Consider the following 24,430-nt stretch of genomic DNA (forward strand, 5'->3'; position numbering starts at 1 on the left):
CACCATGCTGCTTGACTCACACCTCTTGATTGGCTTATGTTCAACCCGTAAACCTTGAGGAACATAAAATTAAGATCAGAGATGAGGTGGTGGAGACGAGCAGGAGGAGAAGAAGAGGAGAAGTAGATGAAGAAAGAAGGAGAGGATGAGAAGAGGATGAAGAGGAGAGGAGAGGAGCAGGAGGAAGGTCGAGAGGAGCAGGAGAAGAGGAGAACTGGAGAGGTGGATAAAGAGGAGGAGAGGAGCAGAAGGAAAAGTAGTAGCCAAAAAAGATAATAATTCAAAAATGTGTTTCTATCTCAAAATACCTATACTAACAGTTGAATATTGCATTAGTAGAGATATAATCATTAATCATATTAAATTGTTATATGTTTTTCAACAGTTTTGAAAGGTTGACAGCAAAATGTGACTTGCGTTTATTAGATTTATTGAAAAAGCCCAACAACTCTTGGGATAAAAATAGTGTTATTCATAACTTAATATTACATAAATAACACTATATGTAAATAAGTGTTTAACAATGAAGATACATCTCTCTCATGTTATTTATATAGTATTTGAATACTAATTTCTTTTCTGTTTTTAACGTCACACCATAGGACAAATTTATGGCACTGTTAAGTGAAAATGTTAAAAAAAAACTGTGAAAGAATTGACAAAGTTATTGACCCCTTATATTTTCTCAAATGTCAGATTTCACACTACATAAATCTATGATTATTTTATTCAAAAATGGTGCTTTACAAAAAAATGTTTTTTTACTGCCTATTTGTCAACAACCATCTGTTCAGTTAGGACACTGTAGATGCCTTTGGCGGACACAATCAGTTAATACACTTTGTTTCACAATATGTGTCCATTAATAAAGTGTTCTGTATATTATTCTTGTGATTGTTCAAAGCATGGCCCTGTGGGACTCTTTGCCCTGAGGGGTGAAATAACCCAAATTGTTCCAAGTTTGGAAGAAAATTATGTTTTGATCTAAGACGCCAACACACGACATAAACTGCTGATTAAGAAAATGTGTTTTCAGGTCTTAAAATAATTGAATTCTATTGAAGTCTCCAGTCATCCACAGACTTTACTGAGGGCCGTTTACAGACGCTGAACATATTCTCTGTGAAAATTCTGGTTCCCTCCATTTTCACAGTTTCACATGCAAACCAACATAAAGCAGCCACAGCAACAACACTAGCAGGAACACTGAACTAATGCATAAAAAAACGGTGTACTGAAGCTTATTTAATCAGTGATGTCCCTGCTTATATGACACTCTAAATTTATGAACACACATCAATCTGCTCATGTGTCATGGATCCAACATGTCTTGTATTAATATAATATTATAGATATATCATTGATAAACAATAAATAAAAGCAGCCAAACCTCTATCACACACTAGTGTACAACATATGTATAGTAAATCCCAGTAAAGAAAGGAGAAAGTCATTTTAAATGTTTAAGTACGGGTGCTGCAGTCACCTGCACTTCAACACGTCCATGCTAAAGATGCCAAATAAAACCAAAACGTTTGACATGGCTACCATTAAAGGTAATTAAAGGTAATAAAAAGTTAGTTTTTTTCCAAACCTTAGTTACAGTATTACTGTACTCTACCTTATTAGTGGTCTTCACTGCAACAGATATCTGAAAAATGTGGAAACAGGTGGATGTTCAACACACACCAGAGTCCTCCCTGCAAATGTTACTGAAACACTGAACTGGTCCTTTAGGTAACCGAAAAGGTGAACAGAAAACGTCATTTTCATATCATCCGCACATGATATCTTCCCCTTATTTGTTTATACTTGTTTTCATACTTTGGAAGTGTACTTAAGATTTCAAATGTTTTGATTTACTGTTGGCTGATTGTTACGCCTCTAACAGTGCAGATAAACTCTTTTATTTTCTCAGTCTTTGTCTTTGCAACTTTGTCACCACAAATAAGAATACCAACAAGAATACATGAGGTGTTGTTGTTACTGTGACAGTCTCCTTTAAACCTTCAGGGCCCAGATTCATTAATGTTAAACTGTGAATCATTAATGTGAATAATTGATTTGGCGTTTGTCTATAAAGTGTTACAGAAAGGTTACTTTTTTGCTGTTGTTTTATCTAATGAATAAGAGATATTCAATTTTAATGATTTAAAACAGATGTTTTGTTACCCACATCTGGGGAAATGGAACAAATCTTAATGTTCGAATCTTTGGCATTTTTGGTGATAAATTACTTTTAACTTTTGACTTTTACAATTATTCAAAAAGTCAGTAATTAAATTTCTACCAAATGATTACTTTCTCTGTTTATCTGTACTTATTTCTGTAACTTATGCTGCAGCAACACCTGAATTTCACCTCACTAAATGCTTATTTTATCTTATCTTCCATTCATATAACCGTTTATCCTCATCAGGGTCACGGTGGGACTTAAGCCTATTCCAGCTGACTTAGGGTGGGAGTGGTGGAATATTGCTTTTGTCTCTTTGCACATAGAGACAAACAACCACACTACAACTTAGAGTCATCAATTAACCTATTAGGTTCATGATTCTGGACTGTGAGAGGAAGCTGGAGTACCCGGAAAGAACCCACGCAGACATGGGGAGAACATACAAAGTTACAACAATTCACAGGCTCAGCAAAATCAGCTGCAGGCAGGCAGAGAACAGTTATTGAGAATGACCTTAAAGTTGCAGAGGAGTGTTTTTAGTGTTTATTTAACCTCTCAAAGTCCCAAAGTCAGCTGGAATAGGCTCCCACCCCACCATTACCCTGATGAGGATAAGTGGTCACATGTAATGGATAGATGGATGGGTGGATGGATATTTCTTTACTAACAATACAATGAAAAAAAGAACAAAACAATTATTTTTTTTTAATGTACAATAGAAAATTATTTAAATTTACCTTGTAGTTTTTTATTTATTATATATATATATATATATATATCACACAATGAACACATCTTGATGAAGTTATATTGTTGGCCAACTACTTCACTTATTTTGTCAAAATCCCCTTGGATCGTGGCTGCTGCTGTGGTCCTGCATGACTGTCATTATTGCTACCATTGCTACCATATCTCCATTACAGTTTATAGTTAGTTGATCATTTGCTGCTGCTGTGCATCTGTGTCTCTCTATCTCTATCACAGGCTCCACTGCTACAGTAATCATTTATAATTCATTGTCATTTTATCATTTATTGTAATTCATTGTCATTTTATCATTTATTGTAATTGTACAATATGTTTGTGTTGATTTGTTCTGTACAAGTGACATCTGTTGCACCCCTGTCCGTCCTGGGAGAGGGATGCCTCCTCTGTGGCTCTTCCTGAGGTTTCTTCCACCTTTTTTTTATTTGGGCTATACAAATAAAATCTGATTTGATTTGATTTAATATAACCCAACCCCATCTAACTGTGTATAATAAAATATATTTATTTAAAAAAAAAGGGAGCAAATACCAGAAAGCTAGATGTATATATTATTATATATAGATGTTCTTGTATTTTATAACATCTTGTCCTTTTAAATCTCGCCTGAGCTTTCTGTTTACTTACCTGCATTCTCAACCAAACTATATATTCCAGCAGGCAGGCCTGTCAATCACCCCCTGAAGGCCCGCCCCCTTAACGGCAGCAAGTTTCTGCTGTCTCACACTACAAAACTGGACACTGGACACATTTACACACAAAGTACGCGTTTTATCCAACTGTTTATTTCATATTTAAGTCTTTTGCTTTATTTACAAACAAGCTGCGGTGGTTTGTGTCGTACAAAAATGTATTAAACAGGTCCAGGAAACGAAGAAGCTGAGAACAGGTGCATGTCCGGTGTCTGGTGCCAGCTCTGATAAATCCATGTTTATGTCGAGGTTTGTCGCGTTTTTACGCAGTTTGGAGGTGATTTACCGGTGAGTCAGCTCAAGATGGTTTGTTATAGATGTTATAGATGTTGTAGATGAAGGTGTCAGTGTTACCTGATGAAAACAAGAAGCTTTCACCTGTCGTCGTGATGTAAACGTGCCTCTTCTGACGAGCTAACTTCACTGATGTCACCTCTGTTACATTTAAAACGTCTCGTTTGTTTCTCAAATGATTTTTACAGCAAACTAATATAGGACAGCACTGTTTTTATGTTTACCTCCTATCGGCTGCAGTCACACGCTATAATGTATTTGTTTATCTTGTTTATTTGGGCACAGGTGTAGCCTTATATTGTTGATAATTCATGGATATGAGCAGCTGTGTTTATTATATCAGGGGTCTTCAACCTTTTTTCAGCCCATTGGATGAGAACAGAGACCACCAACATGTAATTCATTATTTGTGTGTGGCCTGCCCTAATATAACTTACTTTATTCACCTTTTATTTCACCTTATTAACCCATTTATACGCTGGGTTATTGTCCTATATGTGTTTATGATTGATAAAAAAAAGTTAAATAGTTAATTATTGCATATTAATGCAATTTACTTTATCTATTTTTTAAATTCTCACAAATAATTTTGGTGAAAATTGTCAATTATTATGACAAAAAATTGGCGGACCCCCCCTGCAGTACCTCTGTGGACCCTCCTCGGGGTCACAGACCCCTGGTTGAAGACCCCTGGTTTTTATATAATTTCTGAAATATTAAAAAGAATATTCTTAATCTCTGTTATTTTATTCCCAACATGAAGATAACCTGATACCCACTGGCCTCACCACACAATGGCCTCCTCCTCATCAGTTGGAGATAATCAGCTGCAGAGGATAATTAGAGATCTGCACGGTAATTAAGTTATAAAATAACCTCCATGTCTGACTGTCTTGTGCGTGCCATGCAGCATGACGTATGCATATGTGTGTGTGTTTATACAGGTAATGGACCAAACAGGAGATAAAAGTAGAATCTGCATTCAGATCTAAGAAATGTTTTGTATGCGATAACAATGTTGTCACTGTCTCGTTTAGATGCTGTGTTAGAGTTGAGTAAGGAACACAGGGAGTGTGGTGAACCGGTAACTGATGACAGCGGCAACTTGCACAAGTTCTTCTACAAACTGGAATACCTGCTACAGGTGTGTTTATTATATCAACGAAAGTAACAATGAGTACAGCAACACTTCATTAACGCTTTTATTTTAGAGTTTATCAGGACGATCCTGTTTTAAGTTTACAAGTGTTTTCATGTGACTCACCAAACCAACAAGATAAATGTGAAATAATTATAAAGTTGCTTTAATGTTTTCTGTCTTCACTTCCATCTTTTTTTCTTATGAAAAACTGGTGAATTATAAACAAGTTAAAACAGAAAGGATCATCTTTGTTCGAATGGATTGTCCCGATCAAAGTTATACAGCCTGTGACAAGTTAAAGACATTTCAAACAGATGCTATAGACCTGTGATTCACAACCTTTTTGGATTGTAAACCCTTAAAATAAATGACCTCCTGTCACAGGCTGAGAGTCATGAACAATTTGCACCAGAGCTTTGGGGCTGATGTAGATGTGTGACAGGATACAGTGTACTAAAGCAGAAAACCTCACTGAGAATTGAAGAATTATGAATAAGAATAAAGGAAAAAACACATAATCGAACATAATTAATCAAACTAAATTACCTCAACCGTGTTTTTCTGCATTGTGTCCTGTAATATCAGTGCAGATCAGACAACATATATGCTGATACTGCTGATATCTCTGTGAGGTCAGTACTGGCTGATCTGATGATATTTCATTTGGGCTCTAAAAAGTCCTACTGTCCTTTTGTTGTTGTTGTTTTTTTCTCTAACTCTCTCAGATTGTTTTATTTATTACAAACCACAAAAGAGTATTTCAAAATGAGAAATAAAAAGTAAATAATATAAATGTTTTTTTTCCATCCCTGTCCCATCCAATTTCTTGTGTCACTATGGTGGGGTCATCCAGTTTGGGGTCCATAGCTCTAGAGAGGTTCAGGTGAACAGAGAGGAAATTCATAGGAGTTCTGTTAATTACAGTCTGAACCAAATCACCAGCCTGGCACAGCAGTGTCAGACAGATCTGTTGTGCAATCCACATTGTGAGGTAACGCAATAATGAGGCGATTTGTGTTTCTTAGTTTGACCAGAAAGAGAAGACAACCTTTCTCGGTCAGAGGAAAGACTACTGGGATTACTTCTGCGACTGCCTGATTAAGATCAAGGGAGCTAACGATGGCATCCGTTTTGTTAAGTCCATCCCCGAGGTAATCCTCCTCTGCCACACACACACACACACACACACACACAAAAACACAATCACCCTCAGTGTTTCAGCCCTGCCAGGGCGTGCTGCGCACACAAATACACAGTGACTGTATAACCGTGTAACTAATCCTCTGCTCGGTCAGGTACAGTAAGACTCAGTGCTGCTAATTTACTCTCTGCCTTACAACCGTACCTGCTGTACTGTTCTTCCTAACTTCTTCTGTCCTAGGAATTCACAGCGGTGAGCTTCACAAAGAGCTGTAGGTGAATTAGTGCTGTATTTAATGTCTGTGTGCCTGATGTTGAGTTTGTTTGTGCTTAAAAAGCTTCATGTTGTTCTCTCTAAAAGGGCTGCAACTGACAAGTACATTCAAATTGCTTGCTTTGTCTGACCAACAGTGAAGATATTTAATTTACTATCATATATGACAAAGAAAAACCAAAAAATCGTCACATTTGAGGATCAAGAACTAGTCAGTAATATTTAATATTTGTCAATTTATTCTCTGTGACTTGCCTAACTGTTTATCTGACTAGTCCTTTGTTGTTTACTCTCTAAAAAGTAACCGATGATCTGATGTGAATAATTTCAGCGATCCCTCTAAAATGGAAATATGAGTGCGTATCAAAACTGCACAGACTTTTTTTTTACTTTCCTTTTTTTCCTATTGTCCTTTTTGTTATTGATGATGAGAATGAAGATGAAGAGAATCCGAGACCTCCTCCTCTTCTGGAAATGGATACATAATGGTGGTGTGTTATGGTGCAGCGTAAGGCTGTAAAACAAATGATTCTTGCCCATTGATCTACCAATTATTCTTTCAGTTAATTGATAAATACATTTTCTCAGAGCCTAGGGTGATGTTACATCTTCAGCTGTCTTTATTATCTGACCGATAGTCGAAATACATATTGTGTATGACAAAGAGTAGAGTATCTTAACATCTGAGAACCTGAAACAACAAATGTTCAACACATTTGCCCTAAAAGAGACTAAAACAATCTATTCTGAAAATAAATTACCAGTAGATTTCCTTTCGATCAAGCATTAAATTATTTTGAATGATTGCTTGGCTCTAGTGCAGTGCCGCTGTTCTGTTCTTTAGGAAAAAAGCCTATTCTAAGTAAGCTGTGTTCTTGCACTAGAGAGCTAATTACTGAGTAAGTCCTGCTTCATAAGCATAGCAAGACCACATGTCTCATTTTATGCTAATTGACGCTCATTCATTAGCGAAACATATCTGTGGTCTAAAGTTTCCTCTGGGATTTACAAAAGTCACTATTTTCTCCCTTTTATAGTTTTACCAGTATCAGCTGACTGCTAATTACTTGTTGGAAACCTTTGGTACTTTTACTTAAAATATTACTTTTACTCTTCTTTTACTCTTTTTGTTTCTTGTCTGTCAGTCACTGACGTAAGTCTCCAGCTGGTGTCCTTATGGTGGATCTGTGTGTCTGTTGTCTTATTTAAATCCCTCCATCTGCTAATGTATTGGAGAGACTGAGCTTACAGACAGCCACTGTAGATTTAGCGTCTATGCAGCGTTGGCCTTTAAACTTAGACATCCTTAAATGTTGTGTGCTGTGAAATATTTGAACAAAACACAATTTTTAAATTGGGGTCATCTAGATCGCTTTTTGATCAACAGAAAAAGAGAACTCTTATTTTCTTTTAAGTAATTTTTAAATCAAAAACGGATACGTTTCCCGACCGCAGCTTCACTGATGTGAGGATTTTCTGCTTTTCTCTGTGTAATATCATCATCATTTGAATGTCTTTGGATTTTCAACTGTTTGCGGGAGAAGATCCTGGAACTTTGACATTTTATAGACTGAATAATCAACTAAGATGGAAAATGATGAGCAGAATAATCGATCATGAAAATAATTGTTAGTCATGACCTTATTTAAAATGACTAGCCTCTTAATGTCCTACAGTAGTAACTGTTGTCACATTTACAGATTATTCTGAAAGCATGTTGTTAATATTATGTATGTTAAATAGTTTGACCTGTATGATACTGACTAAAAGAACACTTGCTGTCTACTGAAGTAAGGTCTGTGTGTGTGTACAGTGTGAAGGTACACTAAAGTGTATATTTTTGTGTGTCCTCAGTTGAAGACATCACTGGGGAAAGGAAGGGCCTTCATCCGCTACTCACTTGTTCACCAGCGTCTTGCTGACACACTGCAGCAGTGTCTTATAAACCAGAAGGTCACAAGGTCAGAGGATACACACAGACATGTTCTGTATCAAGTTTGCATGTTTGCTCCTTCAAGTTACTTAGAAACGTTGTATATCATTGAGACACTCTGGCATCATCCCTTCTTGGGAAGTGTCCTTCTCATTTCCTGATTTTTGTCCTATTTCTGTTTTTTACAGAGAACATGACACGCTTATTGTCTAACCAAAGACACCCACACTCTCATCTCACTTCCTCTCAGCCTTTAATCAAACCAAATGTCAGTTTTGTTTGTCCATTATCCAGTGTTTATTTAACCAGGATAATATTTTATCGTTCATATTTATATATATATTTTGAGTGTTGTTTAAAATGAAATGGGAGATGAAGTTAAAATGAATTCAGTCACATTGGCTGCCTGTCAGCTTCTCAAATTACATGCATGTGATGTAGGCATTTAAAGAACTAGGTCAACATTTTAGTAAATACTCTTATTTGCTTTCTTGCAAAGAGTTAGATGAGGATCTCAATACTACTCTCATGTCTGCATTAATTATTTATTTAGCACCTTTCATGGAAACATGCGACTCAAACAATGAATTGCATCTAGCAAAAAAGTGAATACATAAATAAATGGCCATACAATTATAAAATGTAATAAGAAAAATGAAGAGAGAAAGACGTTTAAGAACAATTGCATTAAAAAAATAAGGACCAATTCAGCAAAACATAAAAACTGCAACAATAAAACCAACCAAATGTAAGTGAATTAAAACCTATTAGGTGAATAAACACAGAGGATAAAGCTGCAGTTAGTAGCCAGAGCTGTCCTGGAGTTTTATAAAGTACAGCAGAGGGAGTTGGTCAGCTGTTCTCATTTGTTAGTGCCGGAGCTCAGTGCTCCACTTTGTTTTGCAAAGATCATTTATAAAACCAGAGCGCACTGAAAGATATACATGTGCATGCTGTGCATCATGCAGGTTCTGTATGCTGTACTCTCGTGGTTAAATTGCTGATTTATTTCTTTTTTTGTTCTGTAAACTGGAGCTGTCAACATATCAGAATTTCATTTCACGATTATCGTGGCCAAAAGCATTTACATTTTTGAGTGTGTCCCTGCGTCATTTAAATTCAAAATGCATTGCTTTTGTGTCAAATGTGTCAAAAAAAATGTGTTTCTCTCATGCAGTGACTGGTATTATGACCGGAGTCCGTTCCTCAAGTCTCATCTCACTGCTGACATCATCAACCATCTTTATGAGCTCAACCAGATACACTTTGATGTGGCAGCCAGAGGTTATGACCTCGATGCTGATTGGCCAAGCTTTGCCAGGTAACCAATACCAACAATTACATATGTGTTAACATTTATATAACCCTTTTGTTGAAGAAAACAGGGTGTTGTTTGGATGGAGAAAACAAACAAACTGACACTTAATTAAAGAAATAAAAGCATACCTCTCTTTCGCCTCGGGGCTTGTGAACTGATCGAAGACAGACATTAGGTAATTTGAAATAACACGCCCGTTTAGTGAAGCTAATATAAAATTCTGGTGAGGCAATTTTGAGTATTTCACGACATGAAGTAACACTTAATTATCTGATCACTCTGCACATTCACAGCTCTTTTTCTGTATGTGTGTAAATGTGTGTGCGAGCATGTGGGTGTTGACAGAGCGAGTGTTGATCGCAGTTCCTCACGTCACCACCTTTGCCAAAACCTTTCACATCCTTGTCACCAATTTGCGATCACTCTACAGGCAGGGAACGTGATTTTCTTTGAAGCATTATTTGTGTTGTTGTTGTTGTTGTGCATGATGTTATTGTGATTTTAAATTGTAATCCTATAATATATTGCAACACCTCCAACAACACAAACTACAGCCTGAAATGCAGTTGTTCTTTGAAGGGCTATTGCATAAGGTTACATTACACAGAACAGATGCAGTATTACGATAACGTGCACACGAGTATTTTTGTGGTTTCTTTTTCGTATTTTCAGGGCAAATATTTGTTCTGCTTTCCCACGACCAGCCTAAAATCATTTGAGGTTACACCCACACAAACCTTCACACTTTGTTTCTTCACATGAATCGTGACTGGACGGTAAAATGATTTCTGTTATGGAGAAATTGCTGAAATCAGTGGTGAGGTCAGCAGGGAAGAACATTCTGTGAACCCCTACAGATAACACCATAAATACTATACACCCAGAATTAGTCAAAGAGACTGTTAGTGTACCCATGTTTGTGTTACCGTCAGCACATTCTAGTCTGGAGACACTGTTTATGTTAAAGAAACGTCAACTGCAAGCTATCTATCATGTTTATGAAGGCAACATCCAGTTCTTTCGACCCTGGTCAACACATTGCTGATGCAGTGTTGCTGCGGTTGTCAACCAAAGCCAAACAGTTGCTACTGCCAAGGACACGTGACCCCGTGTAACCTAAGGACAGAAAACCGTTTCAATACTGTAAGAGAAGAAAGTAGTTGTACATACTGACATGCGGTTTTTATTTCCGTGAAGGGATTAGGTCATTTGTAACCGTTTATCGGCTTCAATTTATTGGTAGAATAACCAGTGAGTGCACATGAGGTCATCTAAACATGCACCACTGTAAGGTTTGTCTTTCTGTACAGTTGGGAAAAAAACAGGCAAGCATATTTCAACACATGTCAGTTTTTAAAATGAAGTCCATTTCAAAGAAATGTAATAATGTCCTGGCTCTTAGAAACTGAGAGTTAGATTGTTCTTTTTATGGGTATAAGACAGCCTAAATACTCACTTCTGTATTCTGAAGTTCCTCCTTTGTGCTGTTTTCATGGTTGGCATGTTTCTCTTGCTCTTACCATTAATCAGATATTAATGTTTGGTGTCTCTTTTATGTCAAAGGCGAACGTTAGGCACCTCATCAGCATTCCTGTGGAAGGCTCCCAGTCGCTGCTCCAGCATCAACAGTCTCGTTGGCAGTTACTCACACTTACAGGTACACGTACTTACATACACACTCTACACTCACTTTTTCTGGCATTCATCTTTGTCCCACATGTCCCACTTTTTCCTGTTCATTCACACCTCCCCTGCACTGACTGAACCACTGCTCTACATAGACAATCCCGCACAAATCTTTGTATAAATGTGACTTTAAGCACCTGACCAGCTCTCTTGTTTTATCACTCCACTCACTGACCAGGCGCAGGAGTTTCTCCCAATCCCAGACTTGAGTCACAGTCTCCTTGGTGACCTCGGTGAACTGGGGGAACCTTCTCCTTGCAGCATCGCAGAGAACCTCCGCATTGAGCTCGACCAGTCCGAGCTCAGACAGCAAGAGCTTCTGGTACAGGTTCAGGAGTTAGGCAAAGAGGCTGCTGAGCTGAAAAGTGTGGTTAAAGACCTTCAAGGGCAGCTATCAACAGCCCAGAAGTCCTCTGGCCACTCCGTGTCTACAGCAACCCAAAGAAACCAAGAAACAGATAATCAGGAGAGAATAAATCAAACAAACAGTGAACTTCAAGACAGACTCACAGCTGCTGAGAACAAAAATATGGAGCTTCTTTCTAAGTTGGACGAGACTCTTAAAGAGAAGGGACAACAGACTGCTAGCTACTGCGACTCAGCCTGGAAAATCCAGGAACTCCTGGATAAACTCAAGAAAGCAGAGGAGGAGAGGTTGGAGGCCAAGAGAGAGGCAGAGGACAGGGCCAGACACTCTGAGCGTCTGTCCCAGGAGTTAAAACTCAGGCAAGAAGAGTTGAGGAACAGTGAGGACAAGCTGGCTGAAGTGAAAGCCGGAGCCCATGATGAACGCGAGGAGGCCCTCAAACGGTTGGAGGAGCTCCAAAGTGCAGTCGGTCGAATTCAGGGGGCGCTGACTTTGAAGGAGAAGGAGACGGGGAACTTGAGAGCCCAGCTTCAGGGTCTTCAAGCATCACTGGAGTGCAGAGAACGGCAGGCAGAGGAGCTGAGGAAAAGACTGCAGGAGGAGAGGGAGGAGGAAGAGCAGAGGTGTAGCCTGAGCACTAGCCAGAACGAGGAACTCGAAAGCCAGATCCTGGACGTAAGAAAAACCCTAAAAAACAGAGAGAAGGAGCTAGCCGTTAGTTCAGAGAGAATCAAGCATTTAGAGGAGCAGTTGGAGAAGATAAATGTTGAGAAAGAAAGTCTGAGCTCTCGACTTGCTGATAATGAAGATGTTTCCTGTGATCAAACCAAGAACCTTGAGGACTGCAAAACCCAATGCAGCAATCTCATGGAAATGAACGCTAAGCTACTCCAAACAGTCAAGAAGACTGAGGAGAGCATTATAGAGCTGACCGAGAGCAGGGAAGCCTTGTTAGACCAGCTAGTTTCATTGAGGGCCTCTGAGAAGCACTTAAAGGGCAGAGTAGAGGCTGCAAGTATGTGTGTGGAAGATCGGGAGAAGAAGCTTCTGGACGAAAACCTGCATTTGGAGGAGACTGTCCAGAAGGTGCTGGCACAGAAGGAAGTATCTAATGCTCAATTAAAGAAGCTGGAGCATGAGAACGCAGAGCTTGTTGAGGTTCAGTCCTCATTAAAGAAACAGTTAGCCACAACTCAACTGGACCTGGACTCACTCACTGCCAAAGCTGCAAAGTTGGACAAAAACCTCACAGTGTCCCAAAGAAGCCAAGCAGAGTTACTTGAAAAACTTCAGGAAACGGAGGCTAAACTAAGAGACCAGACCATCACATGTGGGCTTCTGCAAGTGAGAGCAGAGGAGCTGGAGAACAGGACCGGAGAGATGCATGATGAAAAAGGAGCTGCAGAGAGCAATGAAAAAATGCAGAAGCTTCACGATGAGCATCAGACGTCCTCAATGGAAACCAAAGAGGCCCCATTCAGGCTAGTCATAGCTGAGGCTCAACTGGAACTCAACCTAAGGGAAGTGGATCGGCTCCGGGAAGAGGTTGTAGAGCTCAGGGCCCAGCTTCTAGCAGGAAGTGAGGAGAAGATGAAAGTTCAGGCCCTGCAGGAGGTGACAGAGTCCTCCAGAGAGGACCTCCGCGTCTTAGCAGAACAGCTCAAAGTCCAGGTGGAGGAGCTGAACCGCCGGCATGTGGATGAGATTCTCCGGTCACGGGAGCGAGAGGAGGCTCTTGTCCGAGAACGGGACGGAGAGGCTCAGGCTCGGGCAGGTCTGGCTGCAGAGGTGACGGCCTCCAGAGAGGAGCTAAATAAACTGAAGCTGCGTTACGAAGCCTTGTGTCTGGAGAACAGTGAATCCAGGGAGGCTCTCCACAGAGCCAACACGGAAACTGCCGAACTCGGTGTACACTTGTGTATGCTAACTGCTGAGAACGAAGAAGCTCGTCTGCGCTGGGAGGGTTTGTCAACCAGGCTGCAGGAGCTGGAGGAGGAGGCGACTCAGGAGGCAGAGAGACTGAATACCTGCGTGGAGCAGCTACGTCAGGAGAACCAGAGACTGCTTGATCAGCTCCACAACCAGGAGGATTTGTTGGCTACCAAGCAGGAGCTGCAGCAAAAGCTGAGCAAGGCTCAGCAGGAGGCTGAAACTGTGCAGGAAGAGATTCAGGCGCTCCGCTTCCAGCTTAGTAGCCGAGCCATGAGCCAGGATAGCGAGCTCCAGGTCAGTCAGCACTTCAACTAAAGAAAAGGAGTATGATGTGATAGGTTTAGATGCACCTGAGTGACCTGGGTACAAGCTGATTCCTTAAAGTTTACGTCAAAAAGTTATTAATAAAAGGTTAGGGGGATTAGAGAAACTCTGATTTCTCTGCCATATGGTTTTTAATTGGCTCTAAGTATACGTGTGTTAGACCTCAGAAAGGGAGAGGGGGAGATCAGCTCCATGAAAGGAGAAGTCATTATATGTAATAATGCATTCTCATAAGTCTGACTGAAAGTAACATAAAGTCTTAATAAGCAGTTTGCACTGCTGAGTTCAGACTCTGTGGAGAAATCTGCTTCCTGGCCTGCTGCATGTACACACAGATTCAGCACGTCTTCTCTGATTACTCGCGTGACCTGATTTCTCTGAGCACCCCGGTTACTTAGGTGCGTGTTAAACACACCGCTTGATTGTTTTATGTTAGGTAAGGTCAGCAAATCTACCGTAATATCTGCTGAGCCATCAGTTGATTGAATTTGCGATATGTTTTCTCATCTAGACTGTAAATCAGGAGTTACGGGAAGTGAAATTACAGCTGACGACTGAGCAGGAGAAAGCGGTCAGCCTGGAGACCGCACTCAAACATCTCGAGGTGAGAGGATACCCTGATTCCTGATGTGCCTAAAAATCTAGCGAGTTCTTCTAGCCCCTCGTCTAATCACTAAAGCAGTCAAAAAGTGTTTTTAAAGCATTGTTGGCATAGCGATACTACAGCAAGTGGTTTTAAGCAAGGAAATGAAACTGTTCAACTAAACGAACATGTGACAAAGTACACATATGTACAGCTCTGTGTATTTGTGTCTCTAGGATTGATGGACGGTAACACAATTTCCAGTTACATTGTGTATATCGGCAATTGAAGTAATCATAACATTATGGTCACAGGCGTAATTCACAAAGAACCAGAAATAATGTCTTGCTTTGCTGTACTGATTGCAGGCTGAGAATCAGAGATATTGCCAACAGATTGAGGAGAAAAACATCCAGATGGCCAAGTCTGAAAATCTCATCCAGCAGAAAGAAGACGAGATAATCCATCTGAAAGGGAATTTATCAAGGTGAGATACAGTATTCATCATCACACATTCTGGACCAAATTAGAGCTCTGTGAAAAAACGTTTCTAATCCTGCGTGTTTACATCCGAATGTTTCTGTGGTTAGTGTTCTTCGTCTAGGGTTTGTCGCACTTTTTCTTGCTGTTTTTAGCCTAAAAATAACAAGTGTGCGGACACGGCAACAAGGCGATAAGTCACTGTAAGTGGGTTTTGGTCTAAGGAGCATGCACCGCATTTGTGCTCTGGATGTGAATAGCGCAACGTTATGACTGACGTGAACGGCTTCTCGCAGAAGAAATTGATTTTCAGGAATCTGCCCCTTTTTGTTTGTCTTTCAACACTCCGCCCAAACTAATCCAAGAAAGGGTTTTTGTCTCACATGACACAATCTATCCATGTTTTTTTTGTTTTTTTATACATAACACAAATTAACTTGTCTAACTTGTCATGCAGGTCTGAGGACGGTCTAGCAGTGGCTCAGCTCGCCTGTCAGGAGATGAGTGAAAATCTACGGAGAGTCACACAGGACAAACAGAGCATTGATCTTAGGACAGCTGCTGAACTCGATGATCTTTACCGCACCAAAATCAATTTGGAGGAAAGGCTTGTAGAACTCATCAGGTATAAATGTGCTTCATTCATATTACCTCAGCACTTTGGTTTTCTGTACAGTATTTTTTATTGCGTATACAAACATACTCGTTGGTCCACTCTGCAGGGAGAAAGATGCTCTGTGGCAGAAGACAGATGCCCTGGAGTTTGAGCAGAAACTGCGGGATGAGGAGACAGAGAGGGACGTCAACTATTGTCTGGGCTGTCACAGTCAGTTCAGCTGGTGGCTCCGCAAGTACAACTGCAGGTCAGATGGCCCTCTGTGTACTAAACAATATACACATCACCACGACAACCAATATGTCGATGCTGCTACTTTTAAACTGGTAGTGTGATGAGTGTTTTTTTTTTCTATTTCTGGAAGCACATTTCCTGAAACGCTGCTGTAGCTGTCAAAACGTAAAACTTCATGCCACCCAAATGCCATTTCCTTTTTTGATTTATGTAGAAACCTAGAGAGAACTGAGTTACTGACGTCTGAGGGCATTTTGTTTCCGTATTTCACTTCACATTTACCAACTGTAACCCAAAGTGAAGTCAAATCACTTATACAGCCCAACCTATGTGGTGTCAATGTGTTTAAATAAAGATAGTACATGAGTTTACACCTTTAAACTGTTTTTTAACAACATGTGGTAACATTTAATAGTTTAAGTCCAGATTTCTGAGCTTTCTAAAACATTTATGTTTGTCAGGGTATAGAGAGTATTTTGCTTGTGAGGTTTCACACAACGAGCATGTTGATTAACAAGTTAAACAGTTCATTAGAGGAGCAGTGTAGGAACGCTTTTGGCGACAGATCGCACATTACAACACATCATTTTAAGCTTTTTATTGCCTTGAGGACTCAATTAAAAATGATACTTTTGTCTTGAGCAGGTAGATCCAGTTAGAGACTTGTTGTTTTTCAGCACTGCTGAAGGGATTGTCAGAAAACTGAAAGCTAAAAATGAAATTTGCTTTTGCTGTCGTGACTTCTCAGCATTTTTATATTGCATGCTAAATGCATTTTTATCTGTCATTTTCCTTTCTACCCTAAAATAATCTACGTTTAAAAAAAAAAAAAAAAAAAGAAATCATCCATCATTACTCACTAATCGTAATACGTCTATTTGCAGACTGTGTGGGCGTCCCTTCTGCTACTACTGCTGCAGTAACACAGTGAGCACCCAGCAGGGCGGCAACAGAGAGCGCTGCTGCATGGACTGTTACAACCAGCACAGTGCAGTAGTTGAGCGCCACCCACAGGAGGAAGTGACTAACAGCACACCGGGGACACCTTTCAGTCGTCTGCTGCAGGCTGGGAGAGCTGTGACTAGTGTGTCAGGTAACAAAACACACACCTTCACACACACACAGTATTTGGACTGTTGCTTTAAGTTGGTGTGTGTTGGTAACAACATGCACAGTGCAGAAAGAGTGGAGTGATGAACATTTAGCTGGTGTTTATTTTGTAGGAGCAGATGAAGGTGACAAGCAGGACGATGGTGTTTTTGACATCATCACGGAGGAGGAAGTGAGCGGGGTCTACGACAGCGACGCCCTCTCCTTTTCCACCGCCTGCTCTCCTGGACACGGACAGCAGGGGGCAGCACAACTGTAAATATTGAACATGCATGCACTCACAGGGGACTGACACTGTAACCACAATATGAGATTAATAGTAACCAAAGAACCAGATTATTATTATTATTAGATTATTTACAGTAATATGCCACCACTGACTGTACTAAATGTACATTTTTGTAGCAGTAAGAGAAGATTGATTTACATCTTCTGCTGTTTCTACATAGATCACCATTAAAAAATGATGTAGTGCTATAACAAATGCACATATTTGAACTTACATTGCCTGCACAGCTGTATTATGAGTATACTTTCTTTATTTCAACGTTATGTGTCTATTTTTATTGTATGTATCAGTGACAATACAAATAGTTAAATGTTAAATATTTTTCTGGCAGTCTTAATCTTATTCTGTGCAGCGTTTTTAAAGTTAGATCTTTTGAGACTTCAATGTGAAAGTGAAAATCCTCAAATTGATCTAAATTTACGTATAAATCTGTGACGGGTGTCCCTCTTTCTAGAAGCAGCAGTGCCAGCACAGGAGACATCACATCAGAAGATACCGAGGACCTCAGTGCTGCGGTACAGGACGCGGAGATCTGCCTGCTGAAGTCTGGAGAGCTTACGTGAGTTTCACATGTAGTGAGAGTCGGTAAACAGTGTTTACATGTGGATGCGGTCACAAGGTTAGACTTTAAACTTTCAGAGGAAGTTCCTCATGTGGTCTTCTGGTAAAACTCTAAATCCCAAAATGGGAAGTAAAACATGAAACTCACAAATGTTGGATTGTGGAACAGTTTCACTTCTATTATAATTACGAGCAGGTTTGTTTAGTGACCGTAGAGAAAGTTTGAAGGCAGTACAGCACAGGTAAACATGTTTTTTGAGCTTTTATAGTCAATAATATAACTGCACTGTGGTGAAACACATCAACACTGGTGTTAATATTGACTTTCTTATAAGAATCTGCATTTTAATGGGTTGGAAATGGATCAAGACACAATCTAGTCTTGAATCATCCTGAACATTCAGAAAGTCGACAAGTTTGAACTGGACTAAGCAACAGATCAATCTGCTGATTATTTCTTTCAATTAATAATTTAGTCTAAATGTCAGAAGTTAATTAATTTCCAAGAACTCAAGGTGATGTGTTCAAATCTTTTTGTCCAAACTTTCTAACTTTTATGTAGAAAAAAAAAAAAATCATCGAATTATCACATTTGAGAATCTGCCACTATCAAAAATTTGGCATTTCTGCTTGAAAAATATCAACACATGTGTTAGTTAATCATCTGTTAATGTACTTATCAAGACAAATACTCACAGCTCTACTAAGAAATATGAAATTACATAGAAATGCAGCAACTTGATACTTTCAGTAAACTTTATAATGTCAAAACATGTTGAGAGATGAACCTTCTGTGCATTCTGCACAATACTGAAGAGCTGAAACAGTTAGTGGATTAATTGTTTGGCAGAAAAATAATCAGTGACTAGTTCTATAATCTTTCAGCCCACTGCTTCACAAAACCTTTTTGATAATGAACTGAATACGTTTGTTGGTGTTTTGCTGAATCTTATGCCGTGCCTGAGGGGAAACCTGGAGTGCAACATGAATAAGGTTCCTCTTTTCCATCTGCCAACACACCACTAACAAATTATTTCTGTTATCAAAGGGACATCTTGTCTTCAGTGTGGGCTAACAGAAAAATAACAAACAAGATACAACCAAATTCATTAAATTTAAATTAAACAAAACTCTTAACTTAAAAAAATTCTCTCTTGTATCCTGTTTCATTCCCTGTGCTGTAGACTCTCTGTCGGCTTCACGGTGGACGACATCTCAGGGTTTGGGGACAGCTCGCGAGAGCTCTTCATTAAATCCAGCTGTTACAGCACCATCCCCATCATCACGAGCAGTCCTGGTCCTACCGTCAGCTGGACATTTACCTCTGAGCCTAAGAGCATCTCCTTCAGTGTGGTCTACAGAGAGAGTACAGAAACTCCGCTGGAGCAAGCCAAGGTGATGCATGAGCAAATGAATAAAGGGAACGTGATTTCTGGATCCATTGGTAAAATACTCATAAAGCTCTGTGGCTGGAGAAACCTTCTTTCTGACACCACAGGCACTGTCTCAAATTATCGACGTACAGTAAATTAACAATCTTACAAGCTGTTAACAAGACTGACTGAACATGAAGGAAAACCACCTTAGCCTAAATTCTCCAAAGTGTGGAAACACTTTGGTTGACTCACCAAAGTCAACCAAACAACTGCAAGAAGAAGATTTAAAGCAACATTATGTAGAAATTTAGCAACCCCAGTTTCAAAACAATACCACTGTCATAAATATGGGCAGATGTACTGGTGCATTTCTTACAATTATGTTTTCATCACTTATGATCAACAACTAGTGAGTCAACAACCAGAAAATATTTTCTCCATAAAGTATGATCCAGTTTAGTGTTGCGTGACTTAAAGCGTTACATACTTCTTGTTACATACTTCTCGAACAGGAGTACTTTTTGGTGAGTGCTCCGCTTACAGTCGGTGTTGCACTGTATTCTGTGATCTGCACTGAGTTCACCTTCAGGTGATTAGAAGTGTATTGTGTATGCTGAAAAATCAGCAATTCTGTTGGGCTTTTGCCACATTTTGTAACCGATGTGTGGTGAAAGCCCTACACCCTTTTATTACAGTAGAGGTCTGTGTTTAAGGGATGATACTGAGATGCCTTCATTCCCCACCAAACACATTAGCTGAAAAGATTCAATGAAGGATTCAAAAGGGTTCCGATTCAGTCGTCCTTTCAGACGTGTACCTAATGCACGCAGAAATACATTTCTCTGCTGTAGTTATAAATGTCAAACAAGGTGTCTGCCCTTTGCTCTCCACAGGTCTTGATCCCACTGACTCGCTGTAACTCCCACAAAGAGACAATCCAGGGGGAGCTTAAAGCCAGAAACCCTGGAGAATACACACTCATCTTTGACAACTCTTTCTCCAGGTCAGTCACTCTTTGCCTCGTGTGTTTGTTTAAAAAAAGAAGTGATAATTCTCTCTGCAAACATGTAGCAATAGTTCCTCTGTCTGCTCTTTTAATCAGGTTCATCTCCAAGAAAGTACTGTATCATCTGAGTCTAGACAAGCCTGTGGTCTACGATGGAACTGACCTCCTCTGAGCGTGACGGGAAGAAGGAGGAGCAGGTTTTAAAACTGACTTTCAAAACATTCAGGGTGGTTAAGCTGATGCACGTAGGTCAGAGTCTACTGACGTTTAGCAACCTCAGTGAAAGGTTGTGGCATTTTCAAAACGCCTCTCTCTCTCTCTCTCAGCTCGCTGCTCGATCATGAAGCGTTGCACATCGGATGAATTCTGATCGAGAGGAACAGAGGCTGTAAACAATGAAGGAAAACAATGTTACACTACTGAATGTGAGCATGCACTACCTTTTATAAAAAAGCTTGACGTTCTAGTTTAAATGTAGCATTAAGGGGATCAAACCTCACTCCTACTGCAGGTGACTGGAGGATTGTTGCATATTTAAATGTGAGGAGATTCTCAGCACCAACACCTCCTGTACTTTTTTTTTTTTACTGCATAAATGAAGATTTGTTCTCAGTAAGACTTTTGTCTTTTAACATGGATTAATGTGCTTAGTGCACAGTTACAAGCATTTTCACTTGGAGTCAGAGATATGGTCAAAATCCTCTATCACAGTATGTCTTCATTTTATATTGTGATATCAATGTTTATCATTTGAAGAAATTTCCCAGGAAATCAACTGAGAAGCTGTTAATGGATAAAAAGAACCGGTCCGATATCGGATTTTGATTCATCTAGGGAAACAAACGTGTGATAAATCACACTGATACAGAACAAAAATATAAAAATACAATATTGAATCCTGTTTATTGATATGCACATTATCACCCACAATGGCCTAACACACCCAGCGACATTGAAGGAGGATGAGCTGCCACAGGTAAACTGACAAATCATATCATCGCTGTATCTATTTCCAGAGCATTCAGCCGTGGTTTATACAAATATTACACAAATGAAACACAGCTGGAAACAATGAGTAAACTGACAATCTTCTACGGAGTTAATTTAGCTATTTTAGTTGCCTAAACTACTTTAAGTTTGAAAAATTTTACTTTATTTAACTTTTGACCTTAACTGACTTTGTTTCACTAGCTTCAACGTACCTCTAGCGAAAATTTTGATTGAACTAACTCTTTAAATTGGTGTGCTGACATCATGCTGTTTGTAGAATTAACCTTTAGCAGAGGAGAAACGTACTCCTCATAATGCTCGTTCAAAGTTCGAATTCACATAGAGACAGTATCTTCGAGTTTGTTGCCTTTTCAGCTGTCAGAAATTACAAGAATTTGTTGTGTTTCGATTTTAACGAAGCGTAACAGGAAGAAGCGGGACTTCTGCGATAAAACCTCCACATCATTCGGTTTTAATGAAACAGGAAACGGGCTTTAACTTTAAGTTTCTGATAATTGCAGTTGACAAACAGAGGTCAAGATTTCTATGCATGCAAACACTAAGAATGTGCATGTTTCCCCTGCCTCGCCCTCATGGGTGAAAATAGGGATCACATGTCGAAAACTTTCAGTGCTTTAATTAATTAACTCAAATCATCGCTCATATTTTGACAAATGATGATTTTAGCATTCAATTTTAGTGAAGCTGTAATGACATTTTGTCTTAAGATGCATAAAGAAGCCTTTAGCTAATCATAATGAGGATACTTTTTATTTATTGAGCGCTTTTCTAGATGTTTGTTCTTCAGTATTAGTTGCATACTGTTGTTGTGCTGTTACTTAATAATGTTCTGCAGTGTGTCAAACAGAAAACTGAATCTCAGCATACAGCCTTCAAATAACACCAGTCCAAAAAATCACTTTTATATATAAAGTTGTCTTACATGGACTTTTTTTAATTTGAAGGTTTTAATGTTCAAATTTACCTTTTTATTTCTCAATCACCAGATATTTTTCTTTTCATTTGATTGTACTGACTAGAATATACAGAAACACTGCTTTGCTATTTACAAAATGTCTTCCACTATTTTAAAAACCATTTTGTAACTTATATTTTGAACATGACATGAAGATGAGGAAAAACACTTTTTTATAAATATCAGAGTAAGAAGAAGAGTGATATATTGCCAAATATATTGGGGACACACATTTGTCTATTTTATTGTTTCTATTTAAAGGTTACATGACAGCTGTGTGATGCACTTTTGAAAGGGCTTTTTGTCAGTCTGTATCCCATGAGCCTTTTGTGCCAGTTACTGAATGTTTCTTTCATTTCATTTGTATTTAGTGAGAGTGTGATTGTAGATGTTTAATGCTGGATTTGTCAAAGGGAAGCTTTCACCCTCTGACTTAACCTGTAAATGATTGTCAAATGTTTTATTGAAATATCATTTACATACTAAAGATTTATAATACAATGGATTTAAGATTGTGGACAAATAAATAAGGACAGTGTGATAACTCCTTGTGTTAATTTACTGTATTATATTTACGTATTATATCTGTATATATCACAGTGATGCTTTTTTATTCTCATTATGCTGAAAATAACAGAGATAATACAGTAATCATTACTTCTCACTGGCTTTTTAGCCATTATAGAGCCATAAGGTCAAAATTATAATTTGTCCAATGCTTAATTTATGACTGACACTCCCATCCATCCTCCCATATCCCCATTGCATAGTTCACAATGTGGCTGCAGACTATGAGCTTTAAAACAGCTCTTTAGAAACCTACAAGTAACATCATGCATACGCTGTCCATTCTTTATACTGTAACTGCTGCTAATTAGTGAATATCAGCATTCTAACATGCTAAACTAAGATGATGCCATCAATGATCACTGTGTGCCTAGTACAGAAGCATGCTTATGTTAGCATTGAGCTGCAAGTAGCAATCACCAAACAAGTCATAATTAAAATGGGGAACCTGTTTTTTCTTTAATTAAACCCAAGTTTACTGGATATGGTGTTATATAGTCAATGCTTGGCATTTTTAACCGTCACATGAGCAACTCTCTAATTATACAAGTGTCTCGATGTGAACACGTTCACTTTCCTGCCTCTACCATCCATCACGTTTAATGTGAACAGTGTAAGGAGGCTGTATGTATTTACAGAGCTTCTAGAATACTAATTGTCTTAATATACTGTTCTTTAAGTTGGTATGAAAAAAATAACGCCGAACATTTTAGCGGGAAATGATTCGAGTGCCATGTTTTGAGTGCACTTTAATTAAGATTTAATGTTTTGTTTATCATGATCTGAAAATGTTTCACCGCCATGCACAGTTTGTTCTAATTCTTCGCAGCTGTAAACCAACTCCTCGATTTCTTTTGCGCGCTGCACTGGATGAATTGTGTCCATCAACAACAATCTAGAGTCATTTTTAGCCTTCATGCTGTCTGCTTTGAGTGTACTTAAACGTGTAAACAGCACAATCCTGCTTAGATTTAGTAGGTTATGTAGTGTTTTAGATGAATTAAGCTTTATTTGTGTGTGTGTGTGTGTCTGTGCGCAACTGCGTGTTTTTCCTGAGCAGTCACAAGTGTGTTATGTGTGTGCACAAGGTATTGTTCTTGCAAGGTGTCCGTCTGAGAGATAGAGTTTATGTCGCAGAGGCCATTCTGTTTCTCAAGGTTAATGATCTCATTGTAAATCATGTCACATCCTCCCCCCCTCTTCCTGCTCCTCCTCCTCCTCTCTCCTACAGCCTTCACTGAATCTGTGATTTGCATTGTGCACGTGTATGAACTTGTGTGTGTTGGGGGTGGTTGTTAGGAGTGTGTGTGTGTGTGTGTGCCGAATGCTAAAGCAGCACAGAATACATACATGTAATCAATTCACAACGAGGATATTCACACACATAAGTATGCAGAGGTAAATGTATTCTTGCACATGCATGTTTAAAATTAACTCTCCACCTTTAGCAATATTTATATAATTTCCCACTCATATCATGTCTTTCATATGTGTAAAAAAAATCATTTGCACACACACACACATACAGTATAATATGATAAAGAGCACGCCTTAACCTCAGTCCTCTTCAGTTCTGGATATTGTACAGTCACGCAGGAAA

General features: G+C 39.1%; 2 protein-coding genes across 4 annotated transcripts in view; one reads left to right on the plus strand and one right to left on the minus strand.

Moving 5' to 3' along the window:
• LOC104917755 (chemokine XC receptor 1) overlaps positions 1 to 1,723 on the minus strand; it is a 15,868-nt gene extending 14,145 nt beyond the window's left edge. Inside the window, exon 1 of the mRNA XM_019272146.2 lies at positions 1,622 to 1,723. The gene's annotated coding sequence lies outside the window, so the exon portion shown is untranslated. The remainder of the gene's footprint in view (positions 1 to 1,621) is intronic.
• A 1,879-nt stretch (positions 1,724 to 3,602) lies between these two features.
• On the plus strand, positions 3,603 to 22,807 carry fyco1b (FYVE and coiled-coil domain autophagy adaptor 1b). Of its 3 annotated transcripts, XM_027290496.1 has the most exons (20): positions 3,604 to 3,703; positions 3,803 to 3,921; positions 4,691 to 4,782; positions 4,965 to 5,071; positions 6,094 to 6,219; positions 8,337 to 8,443; positions 9,593 to 9,736; positions 11,297 to 11,390; positions 11,598 to 14,012; positions 14,554 to 14,646; positions 14,994 to 15,112; positions 15,563 to 15,730; positions 15,828 to 15,968; positions 16,840 to 17,048; positions 17,179 to 17,320; positions 17,809 to 17,913; positions 19,100 to 19,310; positions 20,185 to 20,294; positions 20,394 to 20,494; positions 20,624 to 22,807. In XM_027290496.1, the coding sequence occupies exons 3-19, from the start codon at positions 4,722 to 4,724 to the stop codon at positions 20,467 to 20,469; spliced, it is 4,428 nt and encodes a 1,475-aa protein (XP_027146297.1). In that variant the 5' UTR covers positions 3,604 to 3,703; positions 3,803 to 3,921; positions 4,691 to 4,721; the 3' UTR covers positions 20,470 to 20,494; positions 20,624 to 22,807. The 3 variants fall into 3 exon arrangements, with proteins under 3 accessions (XP_019127755.2, XP_027146297.1, XP_027146294.1); XM_027290493.1 differs by having other exon boundaries at positions 20,394 to 22,807; XM_019272210.2 differs by lacking the exon at positions 3,803 to 3,921 and having other exon boundaries at positions 3,603 to 3,703; positions 20,394 to 22,807.
• The last annotated feature ends 1,623 nt before the right edge of the window (positions 22,808 to 24,430 follow it).

This window comes from Larimichthys crocea, chromosome II, assembly GCF_000972845.2.
Source record: "Larimichthys crocea isolate SSNF chromosome II, L_crocea_2.0, whole genome shotgun sequence".
In the NCBI taxonomy this organism is placed as follows: domain Eukaryota; kingdom Metazoa; phylum Chordata; class Actinopteri; family Sciaenidae; genus Larimichthys; species Larimichthys crocea.